The sequence below is a fragment of the Catharus ustulatus genome, chromosome 2 (assembly GCF_009819885.2).
Source record: "Catharus ustulatus isolate bCatUst1 chromosome 2, bCatUst1.pri.v2, whole genome shotgun sequence".
Lineage (NCBI taxonomy): Eukaryota > Metazoa > Chordata > Aves > Passeriformes > Turdidae > Catharus > Catharus ustulatus.
Window position 1 is genome coordinate 39,988,317 of NC_046222.1, and position 12,743 is coordinate 40,001,059.

The 12,743-nt window shown below is 43.3% G+C and overlaps 1 protein-coding gene across 1 annotated transcript in view; it reads left to right on the plus strand.

Moving 5' to 3' along the window:
* Positions 1–12,743, plus strand: part of HEPHL1 (hephaestin like 1) — a 32,012-nt gene that overhangs the window by 12,071 nt on the left and 7,198 nt on the right. The window contains exons 5-13 of the mRNA XM_042779027.1: positions 616–870; positions 1,805–1,973; positions 2,676–2,812; positions 2,969–3,100; positions 5,561–5,772; positions 6,188–6,338; positions 7,531–7,743; positions 9,832–10,045; positions 11,610–11,749. Of these exons, the coding sequence (XP_042634961.1) occupies positions 616–870; positions 1,805–1,973; positions 2,676–2,812; positions 2,969–3,100; positions 5,561–5,772; positions 6,188–6,338; positions 7,531–7,743; positions 9,832–10,045; positions 11,610–11,749 (1,623 nt within the window). The remainder of the gene's footprint in view (positions 1–615; positions 871–1,804; positions 1,974–2,675; positions 2,813–2,968; positions 3,101–5,560; positions 5,773–6,187; positions 6,339–7,530; positions 7,744–9,831; positions 10,046–11,609; positions 11,750–12,743) is intronic.

Sequence of the window (12,743 nt, forward strand, 5' to 3'; positions counted from 1 at the left end):
CCATTCCTGCCCTTCAGAGATATATTGACCAATGTACTTTGTGTTATTTGGTTACTTTGTGGACATTTGGTGTAAGAAGTTACTTCCAGATATTTCTGTATACTTTCTTTGTTCCAGTGAGCCTAGGAAATAAAATATTTTGCAAAATATGAATCTCATTCTCCTAGTGTCCTGATACATTATCAGATGCGGAACAGAGCTGACTTCACTGATTCGGATGATATAATTTTCAAATCTAAATTGCTTGAGCCTGGCATATAATGGTATATTTATGACTTAGGACAAGAGGAAATAGATTTCAGCCATGCTAAATAGCTGCAGAACAAGTTAACTTCATTATCAGGCCTTTTTGGTGATGACTTGGCCTTTGCAACATCTTGATGTTACCCAGGATGTTTTTCACAGACACAGACAGAGAATTTGAGGCATTTGATCATCCAGAGCAGTAACACTTATGTTCAAAATGTTACTCTTCATCAAGGAACTTGTGAGGGCCTTATTCAGTGTGAACATTCAGGTATTTTCTTTTCTGGGCCAGGAAAGGATCATCCTTAGAAATGGCACCAGAGGCACTTTCCGTCCACCTCTCATAAAGTCTCCTACTTCTGTTTCTAGCTATTAACGGTTACATATACGGCAATCTGCCCGGCTTGGAGATGTGTGCTGACACGTCCATGTCCTGGCACTTGTTTGGCATGGGAAGCGAGATAGACATCCACGCTGCCTATTTCTACGGCCACACGTTCACCAGCAGGGACCAGAGAGCCGATGTGGTCGGTCTCTTCCCAGCGACGTTCATCACGGCGGAGATGACTCCCGGCAGCCCCGGGAGGTGGCTCATAACCTGCCAGGTCAACGAGCACTTGCGAGGTATGCTGCTATAGAACTCCTTCAAATGGCCTCTGATGTGTTTGCAAAAGAAAAATGGGAGATGTTTCCAGGGAAAGCAGGATTTGACACTTTTTTTGGAACTATTTGTTGCTGTTTCACCAGATAAGCATCGTGATTATGAGTTTTGTCAGCAGAAATTATATATGTTGGGCCAAATCTGAATGATTTGGCCGTGTAACTCATGTGAGAAGAGTTGGTAGACCCAGCACTGTCACCATGCTCCCTAAGTAAACCTGAGATTTTGATTAGTACTTAACACATTAAAAAAAAAAACATGTCAGCTGAACACTTAATAGCTTCTTGCTTTATGAAAATCAGGCAAAACTTTACAATGTTTTCACACATCATTATGTGAAGGAATTTGATGGTGGTGTTGTGACATTTGTGCTATGCAAGGCCCCAAAAGCATATATAATAAACTATGTGTCATGGGAGCAGGCAGTGTATGATTATCATAGTTGGGAGAATTTTTACATATTGATTCCAGCAGGATTTGCATCAGGCAAAACAGACTTGATTCTGGCAAGGAGCAAATACCTTCAGCAGAAATCACCAGTCAATCAATGGAAGGCAGAGGGAGAGGATGCTGCTTTGCAGATTTCTGGAAGCACTCTGACCTCCAAAATCATTCTACCATCCTTATGCAGATTACGAAATCGAGTAAATAAGTCCACTAAAGAGTGTCATTAATGTCCATGGGTTTCACTTGCTGCATAAAGTGTGCCACCTTGCAAGGGAAGGGTGTTGGTATCTGGCCCATTGAAGGCAGAGAATGTATTTTGAAATAGAAATTTACTGTAATAATTGTTTCCAATCCATGTAGCTCCCAGAGTTTTGAATGTGCATTTGTATCCATGAGATTGCTGACTCTGCAGCTGGTCAGGGACTGTCTCCAGACTCTTTCTCCTCCCAGGTGGCATGGAGGCACTATATGATGTTCAGATCTGCCAAAAAAACCTGTCTCACCCTTCACCAATCAGTCATATGAGAAGATATTACATTGCTGCTGAAGAAGTGCTCTGGAATTATGGACCTGACGGTTATGATAAATTCACTGGGCAGGGTTTGAATGCCACTGGCAGGTGAGGTTTCTTGTCAACTCCAGTTGTGCTTTAATTTCAGGAGTCTGTATGACACTGCCCCAGTGATTCACATGGGCTAGGTCCTGCACTGTCATTAATTTAAATTGAAAGGGGCAGGGAGGAGTGGATTTAAGCAGCCTTGTCAGGAAGCTAGATGCATAACTGCGATGCTTCAAGGTGCCTTCTGGAAGCACTTATCTTACTCCATTAAATCCATGGGGAAAGTGAGGCACGCCAAGTTCAACACAGTTAATGACCCTTCATTGAAAACCTTCAGCAGCTTTCACACTTACACTTAGTTCAGAATGCAGTTCAGAGGTGCCACAGTGGCAGAATTTCCCCTCGTGATATTTACTGATGAGGACAAACTGCATTGTAGTGTCTCCTAGAAAAGCCAACAAGGGTTAGATACACATTGTGCAGAGTTCTTGCCCTAAGATAAGCTGATATAGCTGTCTCCCCAGGTAAATCAGGGTTAAACATAAAAGTCTAATGTACAATGAATGTTCCTTTGTGGGCTAATTCAAACCAGTAATATCTTTCTTCGTGTGCTAGAAAGGTTAGTAACTTGGGGGGGTTAGTAACAGGTTAGTGACTTGGGGGGGTCATTTCTCCTGTATCTGGAGTAATAATTTTATCTGAAATGAAGGGTTCTGCTTGAACCTTCAGTTTTCTAACCAGTCCAATTTCCTAACTCCACAGTGAATCTGCAACATATTTCACTCAAGGCACTGACAGAATAGGAGGGCAATACTGGAAAGTTCACTATGTGGGATACACTGACGCAACGTTCAGTAAGAAGACTTGGTCAGAGGACATGAAGCACCTGGGAATACTTGGTACAGTGAACATTTCCCCCTCCTGTCATTACATCAGGTTTGAATGTAGAACCATCTGGACTGAGCGAGGAATTTAGTGCACACAGCTCTATTTTCTTTTGGTGGAAATATGCTGGAGACCTGTCCTTCAACATCTTCCCTCACTCTGTTTTTAAGGCCCTGTTATAAAAGCTGAAGTTGGAGATACACTGCTGGTTACTTTTGCCAACAAAGCCAGAAGAAGCTATAGCATTATGGCCCATGGTGTAAGCTTCAGCAAGCTGTCAGAAGGTGCTCCCTACTTAGATGGTGAGTTTTGGCTGCACTACTGTATTGTCACATCCAGAATACTTGAGTCTAAAAACCTGCTGCTGAGCTCTGCAGGTTTGCCCTTTTGTGAATGCTAAGGCACAGAAAGGATGATTGGATTAATTTGTATCTACCCTTCATGTCACAATCAGTGGGACTCCACAAGCCTGCAAATGTGATGGTTCTTCTCCTTAGATATGTGCCAGACAAGATATCTAAAACTAGCTGAAGTCTAGGTTGAACAAAAGTCACAAGCATAATCCAATTGCTATTAGTTGTAATCTAATATTGCAAAGGAGCGGATCTCCTTTGGACACACTCCAGAATTATGACTCTTAGGATCTGATATGATGGCCCTGCTGAGTCTGACTACAACCATCCATATGGTCTCAGCTGCATCACTCCCAATTCTTTAATCTAGGCTGGGCATTGCCCTTGCTTTACTGTCAGGAAAGTCAGCTTCAAAGGCAGCTTTTATCTGATTTCCCTGGAACATGAAGCAGTGATAATCCTTATTAATTCTTATAAACACATAAATGCTGAATTGGAGCATATATGAAATTCTTCCTCTCATTCTTCCTCCCATGAAATTCTTCCTTCTCATGCAAGAAGAGGGTCTTATCATCTGAGTTCAACTATTGAAAATCAAATATCATGTTTAATTGGTAGGCACCTTTTACAGTCAGTGACAAGAAAATCCTCTGGAGATGTGATTCCATCTCCACTAACCACAGAAGTCTAGAGTTTGAGTTAGGGACTAAGCTTGAGATGGCCCAATTAAGGTGAGGTGAATCCCATTCATAGCATCTACAGAGATAATGCTATGGTCTCTGAAAAAGTTTTTGCTGCATTTTCAGCACTGAAAAGAAATGTAACCTTCTTGTTGCCTACATTGTTTTGTTTCTACTACAACACATCAAAAGGCACTCATGGGACCTAATCCCTCTTTTGAAAATTGTGCTGAGAGAGAATTAGGTCAACATGTAAAACTCATCATACAATAAAATCAATGCAAAAGGCTTTATTAAATTGTTGTCTCTTGTTCCTGACCTTGCAACTCAACAAATTTGCCAGGAGGCAAAACATAAAAAACAACTGGCGTGAGTTCAGCCTTGAAGTTATCTGCGCACAGATCCTAGTGCCAACCATGTCAGGGATAGTTCTCCAATGGAAGTGCAGCTTCCTGCTTGCAGAGCTGTTGGGCTTTTGTTTAACAGTCCCTGGTAATAGTGCCCTTCAGCACTGGACACTTTGATGTGTAGCAAAATCAACCCAAAACCTACAATTCAGCAGCTATGTGAGCTGGCACACCTCTGGGTCTTTGGAGAGAAACCTGGCTTTAGATTCATCAATAATCTTTCTGCCCCTTCTCTCATTTTAACTCTTGTGCTGTGGAATTCCATTACTCTATCTACAAGTGTACACATGCAGAAATCCTGTAGGTAGACATGCAGAGGCTGTAGGTTTTATGCTGAGGGTAAATAATTTTTCAGAGGTTGTGCATTGTCTAAATGCAGCTTATTCATGTGAAAATACTGTAAATAAAATTACTTACATCTAGGGATGTCTGCAGATATATGTCTTTTTCAGTGCTCTCAGGAAGTACCTTGCATGTTGCAGTTGATACTTGTCAGTCTCAGAGGGCTTTTGACTCCAAGTCAATGTTTGCCTCATTGAGGACTGTTGCAGGATGGATCCAGTAGTATCAGATACTGTGAAAACTATACTCTGCTTTCAGTTGCAGTTTGCAGCAAATAGCTGTGCTCAGATGTAATACTGCTATTTTCACTAGTGTCTAAGTTTCTGAGATTTTCCTGGAGCAGTAGAAACTGACTGTGCTGAGAAAATACAGACAATGGATGCTTAAGTGTCAAAGAAAATCTAAATCTACCCTTTTCATGGCAGTAGACAATGGCCCAAATCCTTTAAAAATAGCCTCCAACAAAGAACAGTATCATCCACTCTCTGGAGATGCTGACAAAGGCTCCTGTGCAAAAATCAAAAAGAAACAATTACCAGGACCAGATTTGTTTTGAATTTCTAAAGAGACACAGCTCCAGTTCCACTCACTAATCTAATTGGTTTTTTTGGTGCTTAATGAAAAGCAGAGTCTGAGTTAGTGCCACAGATAAATTCCATTTTAGGGCAGGTAAGCTACAAACATTAGAGGAAGCCATTTAAGCACCAGGATGAGCTCTGCATGTCTTGTGTGATTGAACCCAGATAATCCAGCATAGCGTCAGAAGGTGTCTGAGTGGAGCAGCTAAGCTTGTTCTGCAGGGAATGGGCTTGGTTGTCCCTATGGCATGGGACTCAGGTGAGATATTCCCATGGCACAACTGCCCAAATCATGGGATTTCCACAGAAATCAATTGCTATGCCTGACTTCCACCTAATTCTCATTGTCAGGAAGACAAAGCCTTCCTGTAATCTTGGTGCACCTCAACTTTCTCTCTACAGGCTACCTGAAGCCAGGAGCCCACGTCAAGCCAGGTGAAACCTTCACCTACAAATGGAGGGTGCCTGAGAATGGAGGTCCATCAGAGAGTGACCCCCCGTGCCTGACCTACCTGTACTATTCAGCCACCGACGCCGTCAAGGACACCAACTCTGGCCTCGTGGGACCTTTGCTGGTCTGTCGGAAGAACGCCCTGAATCATGATGGGACACAGGTGCCCAACGAGAATATCTGCTTGTCCCTAAGAGCAGGGTGCTGCACTGGGGGTTCCCTTGCAGGCAATTTGCCCAGTTCCCAGCTCAGTTTACAGAGATTAAATAAATGTCACTCCTCGGGGTAAAAGCTGATCTAAGCAGATGGTTAAGAGGACAAAATCATAATTCCCTAATATCCTGGCTCTTCCCTAGCTTTTCTGTCTTTTCCATGCAAATAATAACTCTTTTCACACCACATAATGGACACTTTATTTATCCTTCTAGCTGATGAAAAGGTGCCAATTCTTGTCTCTATGCAGACTTAGTAAGAAGGTGGCTTCAGGGAAAAGAAAGCTTTGTTATAAAAATCTATTCATTTTTATTGAATAGACCCTTTTTAAAATTATTATTTCTTGTCTTCCTTCTTGTCCACAGAAAGGAATAGACAGAGAATTTTACCTCCTCTTTTCAATCTTTGATGAGAATGACAGCTGGTATCTGAACAAGAATATTGAAGCATTTACTGGAGACCCTTCGAAAGTAGATGAAAAAGATGCTGATTTCATGGAATCCAACAAAATGCATGGTATAGAATACCTAATATCTGTTAATGATAGCTTTTATTCAATCATATTGGGAAGATGAATTGGCAGGTTTTATTATCATTCATAGCTCCCTGCACTGCCCTGGAGAGTGAGTTGGAAAGCTGTCAGTCAGCTTATGGCCAGCTCCTGATGCCCTTGGAGTGCACGTTGAAACCCCAATCACAGTGGCAATGAATGTGTCCATCCACCAGCTACACCTGGAAAAAGGGAGTGGAGCGTTGGTTTTAGATACAATACCTAGTTCTTTAAAAAGGCACAATGCCAGAGACAGGCATCAGATGCAGAAGAAGCCAATGTTCACTAGTGTTTTAAATTTCACTGCTGGGCTTGGCACTGATTCAGGATTCAGGCAGTAAACTCTACCTGCCCTGCTCTGCCATCTCCCATTTGGGCAGTGACCACCTCTGGAAGAGGAGACACAAAGACTAGGGAAATGTCCAAAAATATTTTACAGCATAATTTCTGGATGCTAGTATCTGGCTTCAGCGTGGATCTCCTCCAAGGTATCCCTGGGATGACAGACTTGAGCAAATCAAATAACCCATCTTTGCTCTAGATATACATTGTTAGAGAACTCTGGGGCATTCTGGACCTATTTCTTTTATTCTTCTGCTATGAGATGGACCTCATACTGAAGTTTTGTTCTTTTATAGCATCTTTCACACATTGATCACAGAGAACATTTGAGGATTAGGGAGTTTAGTCTCATAATACCCTTAAAGAAAGATACACATTTAGGAAGTAAAGGTGGAAATCAAAAGTCAAAATTACATTAAAAGGCTCCAGTAGAACTGAATTTGTAACTCAGACTCTTTATGGCCCTCTCCACAGCCTAAATGACCTGGTTATACTTTCTCCAGGCTGAAAGGAGGTACCAAATTTATACACTTGGCTGGTGTAAGGGAGGTACACTGAAAAGCTCGGAGGAGGAATGCTACATCATCACTGCAAAGGGCTGTTACAAGATTTTACAGGTTTAACCCAGAGACGAAAAGTTCTGAGTTTATAGGAATAGCACTTAGATGTTAATTTGGTGTCCTCCAATGCTACCTTTGCTTCACAAAAGTCCCCTTTAGTGACTTGCTGAGTTGTGAGTCTCTGGCCAGGTAGGTGAGGCTCTGGGATGCTTTTCTGTGGACTGGCTGCTAACCAGGATTTTTCCTTCTCCTCCAGCTGTCAACGGCTACTTGTATGGCAATCTGCCAGGCCTGGCCATGTGCAAGAATGACAAGGTCTCCTGGCACCTCATTGGGCTGGGCAGTCACTACGACATGCACGGGGTTCATTTCCAAGGAAACACCATCGACTTGAGAGGGACGACAAGGGATGGGCTGGCCTTGTTTCCTCATTTATCAGGGACAGCACTAATGCAGCCAGACCGTGTGGGTACGTTCATGAACTGATCTTGGTTGTGTGCCACTTGCAGATACCAGTCAGCCAAGATAACAGACAGTGAGATGCTCTGCTCTGCACAAGGAGGATGAAAGCATGGAGAGAGACCCTGGGGACCCGGCATAGCTGAGCATTCAGGCTGGATTATTTTTCTGGGAAGGTGTATAAATCAAATATGCATGTTTACCCAAGACCAGAGGCTTTAATGACCTGGAGATGGGGAGAGCAGCAGGGAGAGAGATAGCTAACGGGATGCTCACAGAATTCTATAATTCTCCAGACACATTTTTTCAGAAAAGCTAATTCGTTGCCATCGCGGACAGTCAGCATCACTTAAGGGATTTTTTCAACAAAAGCTTTTCAGTAATAGCCAGTCTTTAGGACTTTCTTCAGAAGCTTGTACATTAAAGGTACTTTTAAATCTCATGGGTAATCCAGTGATTCATACTTCAAACTAGGAGAGTATGAGTTGTTTGCTGGAGACACCAAGTAATCTTCATAATACAGAGTACAACATTACTTTGCTTTACATTGGTGCAACGCTGTTTAAATTAACAGAGTCATCAGGGCTGTACGAGGCTATGCCAAGGGCCATCCATGGCCAGGGCACCTGATAGAAATGTACATTGGAGTTGTGTATGTGCTAGGTAAGACCTCTGTTGCAGATGCCTGTAAATGGGGAGAAGGAGAGTATAAGGAGGGTATAAATATTAAAATCTGCTCATGAACATGCCAAAATATGCTCTCACAATCACTACTGTCTTGGACTACCAGAGCTTCCAAACAAAAAGCCCATGGTGGTTTGGCCTTTCATGGAGGGAATACAAAGGTCAGAAATTTACAGTTTACCTCAACTGTGCATACAGTTAAATGGCCATAAGGAGGCATTCCTGTATAGTGGGTCTATATCTGTATTGCAGAGCCCTTCATTAGCCTGATTACAGCAGACAAACTGCAGGGGCTCAGTGGAGAGTCCCTTGCACTGAAGGCTGGTACAGTGGCTCTGTGCTCAGGGACAAGGAACCAGCATCTCTGAAACACACCCTTGTTTCTCCATGCCTTTACTGAGTTTTGCAATGAATGCTTCCTCCTACATCTTCTTGTGCTCCTCATGGGCATGTCTGCAGCATGGGCTCACTGGCAAGCTTATTCCTGTTGCCAGACATCTAAGGGCTTCTCAAAACTTCCTTGGCCAAGTTGATTTGACTCAAAGAGTTAGAAGTAATTTATGGTGGTTTTTGAGCAAAGTTAGAGCAGGCTAGTTTTTCCTATGGAGCAAAACAAGGTCAAGTCCTGCTGGGTCCTGCACTGGCTTCACAATAACCCCATGCAATGACAAAGGCTGGGGGCAGAGTGTCTGGAAAACTTCTCAGCAGAAGAGGACCTGGAAGTGCTGGTCAACAGCAGCTGAGCATGAGCCAGCAGAGTACCCAGGTGGCCAAGAAGGCCAATGGCATCCTGGCCTGGATCAGCAGCGGTGTGGCCAGCAGGACCAGGGCAGTGACCTCCCCCTGTGCTGGGCACTGCTGAGGCCACAGCTCCAATCCTGTGCTCAGTTCTGGGTCCCTTACAGCAAGAAAGACATTGAGGGGCTGGAGTTAGTCCAGAGAAGGGCAAGGGAGCTGGGGAAGGGTCTGGGGCACAAGTCTGATGGGGAGAGGCTGAGGGAGCTGGGGGTGTTTAGCCTGGGGAAAAGGAGGTTCGGAGGGGATGTTCTCACCCTCTATAACTGACTGCCCAGGTGTTCGTCTCCTCTCCCAGGTAGCAACAAATGACAGGAAAAAAGGAAATGGCTGCAGGTTGCATCAGGGAGTTTCAGTTCATTGGAGCAGGCTGCCTAAGAAGGGGTGGAGTCTCCATCCCAGCAGTGCTGGGTTAATGGCTGGCTTGATAATCTTGGAGGTCTTTTCCAGCCTAAAATATTCTATCATTCTATTTAAATCTCCCCTTGCTTGACTTTCCATACAGCACCATAGATTAGGATTGTCTGAGGACAGATCAGAGATGCACACAGGACCTAACTTGCCCAGCTGCTTGTTAGGTTCTTTTAAATGTTTAGATATCATGTGCTTTTCTTTCCAGGCACATTCAAAGTGGTTTGCAGGACTTTTGATCACTTTGTTGGTGGGATGAAACATCTCTACGAGGTCAGCAGCTGCCGCAACACCAGCCGAGCCCAGCAGCAGCATGGAGCCATGAGGCTCTACTACATTGCTGCAGAGGAAGTGGAGTGGGACTATGCCTCAAATAAGAGCTCAGCACCAAAGACTTACAACATCAGCAGCTATGAGGAAAGGTACCCAACCCAAAAAGCAGTTGTGAGCACACAACACACTTAGAATGGAGGGTAAACTTTGAAGCACCATTTCATGATGCCAGCCTTATATTTTTTAGGAGGACTCTTGGCCAAACGTAATATGTAAAAATGTATTTACAAAGTCACAGCCTCTCAGATTAGACTAGTTCACAGGCACCAGTTTCAAATGTTTTCACTTCAGAGTGTCTTGTAATGCTGTTGAATTCAAGAAGGCTTCCAAGTTTGTTTCTAGCCCTGGCTCAATCTTACAATGATGCTCCCCAAGCCCCTCCTCTCCCTGACTCTCCCCAGCCTTGCCATCTCAGACTTCTGGTTTTCATAGAAGCACCTGCTCCAGATGAGAGCTCCTGTAGGCAATGCAGATGCATGAAGGGGGTGCTGAGCCTGCTTTCCTGCAGCATGGTGGCCCCTAGATCCCCTGAAAAGATAAGAACATAAGTAATCTTGCAAGTGAATCACTGTACTGTGTAAAGGAATAAAAAAAAAACTTGTGAAAAAAATACACATTCCACATCATATTGCATAGACTGTCTCTGAGGACATTTTGATGAAAGCAAAAAGGAACATATGTCAAAAATAAACCTTAGAAAAGCATCTGGGAAACTACTCCTTGTACAGAGGAAGAGGAGTCTGTAAAAAATACACCTGAAAGAGTCACAGGTGATGATGTGAGTTTAAAGAAAACATAAACTCCAGTACTGTAAAATACTGCTGTTGCACACAAAGCTCAGTAAGCAGTATCCCTGGGGCAATTTTTTGATTTTATTTAGCGTATTGTGAGCCAACCTTGCAACTCCCCTGCCAGCGGCACCTTGGAGATGAGCTGCCAGGAGCCAGCTGCTCCCAGAAGAGGGTGAACGCTCAGCTGCACAGCGGGTTGTGAGTGTCCTCTGCTGGCGAGTCAGCCCTCTGGGATCCCATGGGAGCAGCAACAAACTGAGGGTAAACATGGAAAGGACCCTCTTCCTGGTGCAGAACAGAAAATACATTTCTAGTTTTATCATCATGCTGGGAAAGCATCCAACCTGTGCAGCACACAGCAGCAAGAGGGAAGGGTAAAGCAGCTCCCTCTTATCTCAGATGATGGTGTTTGTTTTCGAAGGTGAAGCTTTGTTTATCATCTTCCCACGGCTGACTAACAGGATAGCAAAAGCAGCCATTATGAAAAGAGCACTCAGGTCTCCAGGGACAGGCAGTATCTTTTATTGGAGTGAAGGATGCAGCTGGAGAGGGCAGCTGAAACCACTCTCATCTCGCACTTTACCTCTGCTCTGACAGCTCTGGTGAAGGTTTTATGTTCCCAAAATTCTTGGAGAGTGCAATTTATCATCAGCTTTACCTGTTTGAAGAGGGTATGCATTCAGTGAGGATTATCACTCTTGCTATTTAAAACCTCTTGCATCTCTCAGGGCCTTCACATCCAACAGCACATTGGATCAAGCTTCAATTCAATATTCTCATTGAATCTATTGTGACTAACACAACAGCTATGAGCTTTCAGATATGTATGCTTTAGTGCTTTTATTGCCTTTTTATTTTGCAGCTATGGGCATGTTTTTCTGAGCCAAGCAGAGGACCTGATTGGTTCAAAATACAAGAAGGTGGTTTACAGGGAGTACACAAGTGGCAACTTCACACAGCGCAAAGTGAGGACAGAAGAGGAGGAACATTTGGAAATCCTGGGCAAGTAGCTCTCATGTCTCACAGACCAAGTCTGTGGTCAGCAAGATAATTGCTTTCCAAAAACTAAGATATTTTCTAGCTTTTTAAAGATGAAAAATAAGGAACACTGATGCCTATTCCAGGTGTCAGTAGTTTTACATGCTGTTTATGTAATGGCTGAGTGTAAAGATCCTTTCCAAATTAAAGAATTCGTTCTTGAACATCAATAAGAAGTATCCTAAGGAGCGCTATAATGGCAGTTCCAGGATTCACCTTAGCTTCAGAGCTTGTAACATGGGGGAGACTCTTGCAAACAGATTAAGACAATATTAAGGAGATGGATTTGTGTTTGCAATTGGGCAAGACGGAATTTTGCCCATCATAAAATAACCATCAGCTCATTTTTTTTATGGGGTGAAAAGTGGCAACAACTGGTCATAAAAGAGTTATAGAATCATAGAATATTTTGAGTTGGAAGATCATTGAAATCCAGCACCAGGCCCTGCACAAGATCACTCCATCGTCCTGAGGGTAAACACTTCCTGAACTCTGTTGGGCTTGATGCTGTGACCGCTTCCCTGGGGAGCCTGTTCCACTGCCCAGCCACCCTCTGAGTGAAAAACCTTTTCCTTATATTGAAACTAAGCCTCCCTGATACAGTTTCATGCTGTTCCTTTGGGATAACCTTCTCTAGGAATATATTTACTATTTCCTTTTCTGAAGTACAAGAGTTTTGGGGGGGAAAAAAATTAAAACAAAACAAAAAAACCTGACAATTACCAGCCTAAGAAATAAAATTTTGAAAGATTCAAAAACCATCCTTAGGAATTTTTCTTATAAAACCAACTGTCCAAAGACCTGTCTTCAGAGAGAAAAATTATTTTCATTGACTGAAAAGGGACTACTTATACATATGGAGTTTTTAATCAGCTGAGATAAACCAATTTTGATGGCTTTCCTGGAAGAAAAGCCCAAGGGTTTTGATAGAGACCTTGGCTCCACTCCTAGGCCAAGC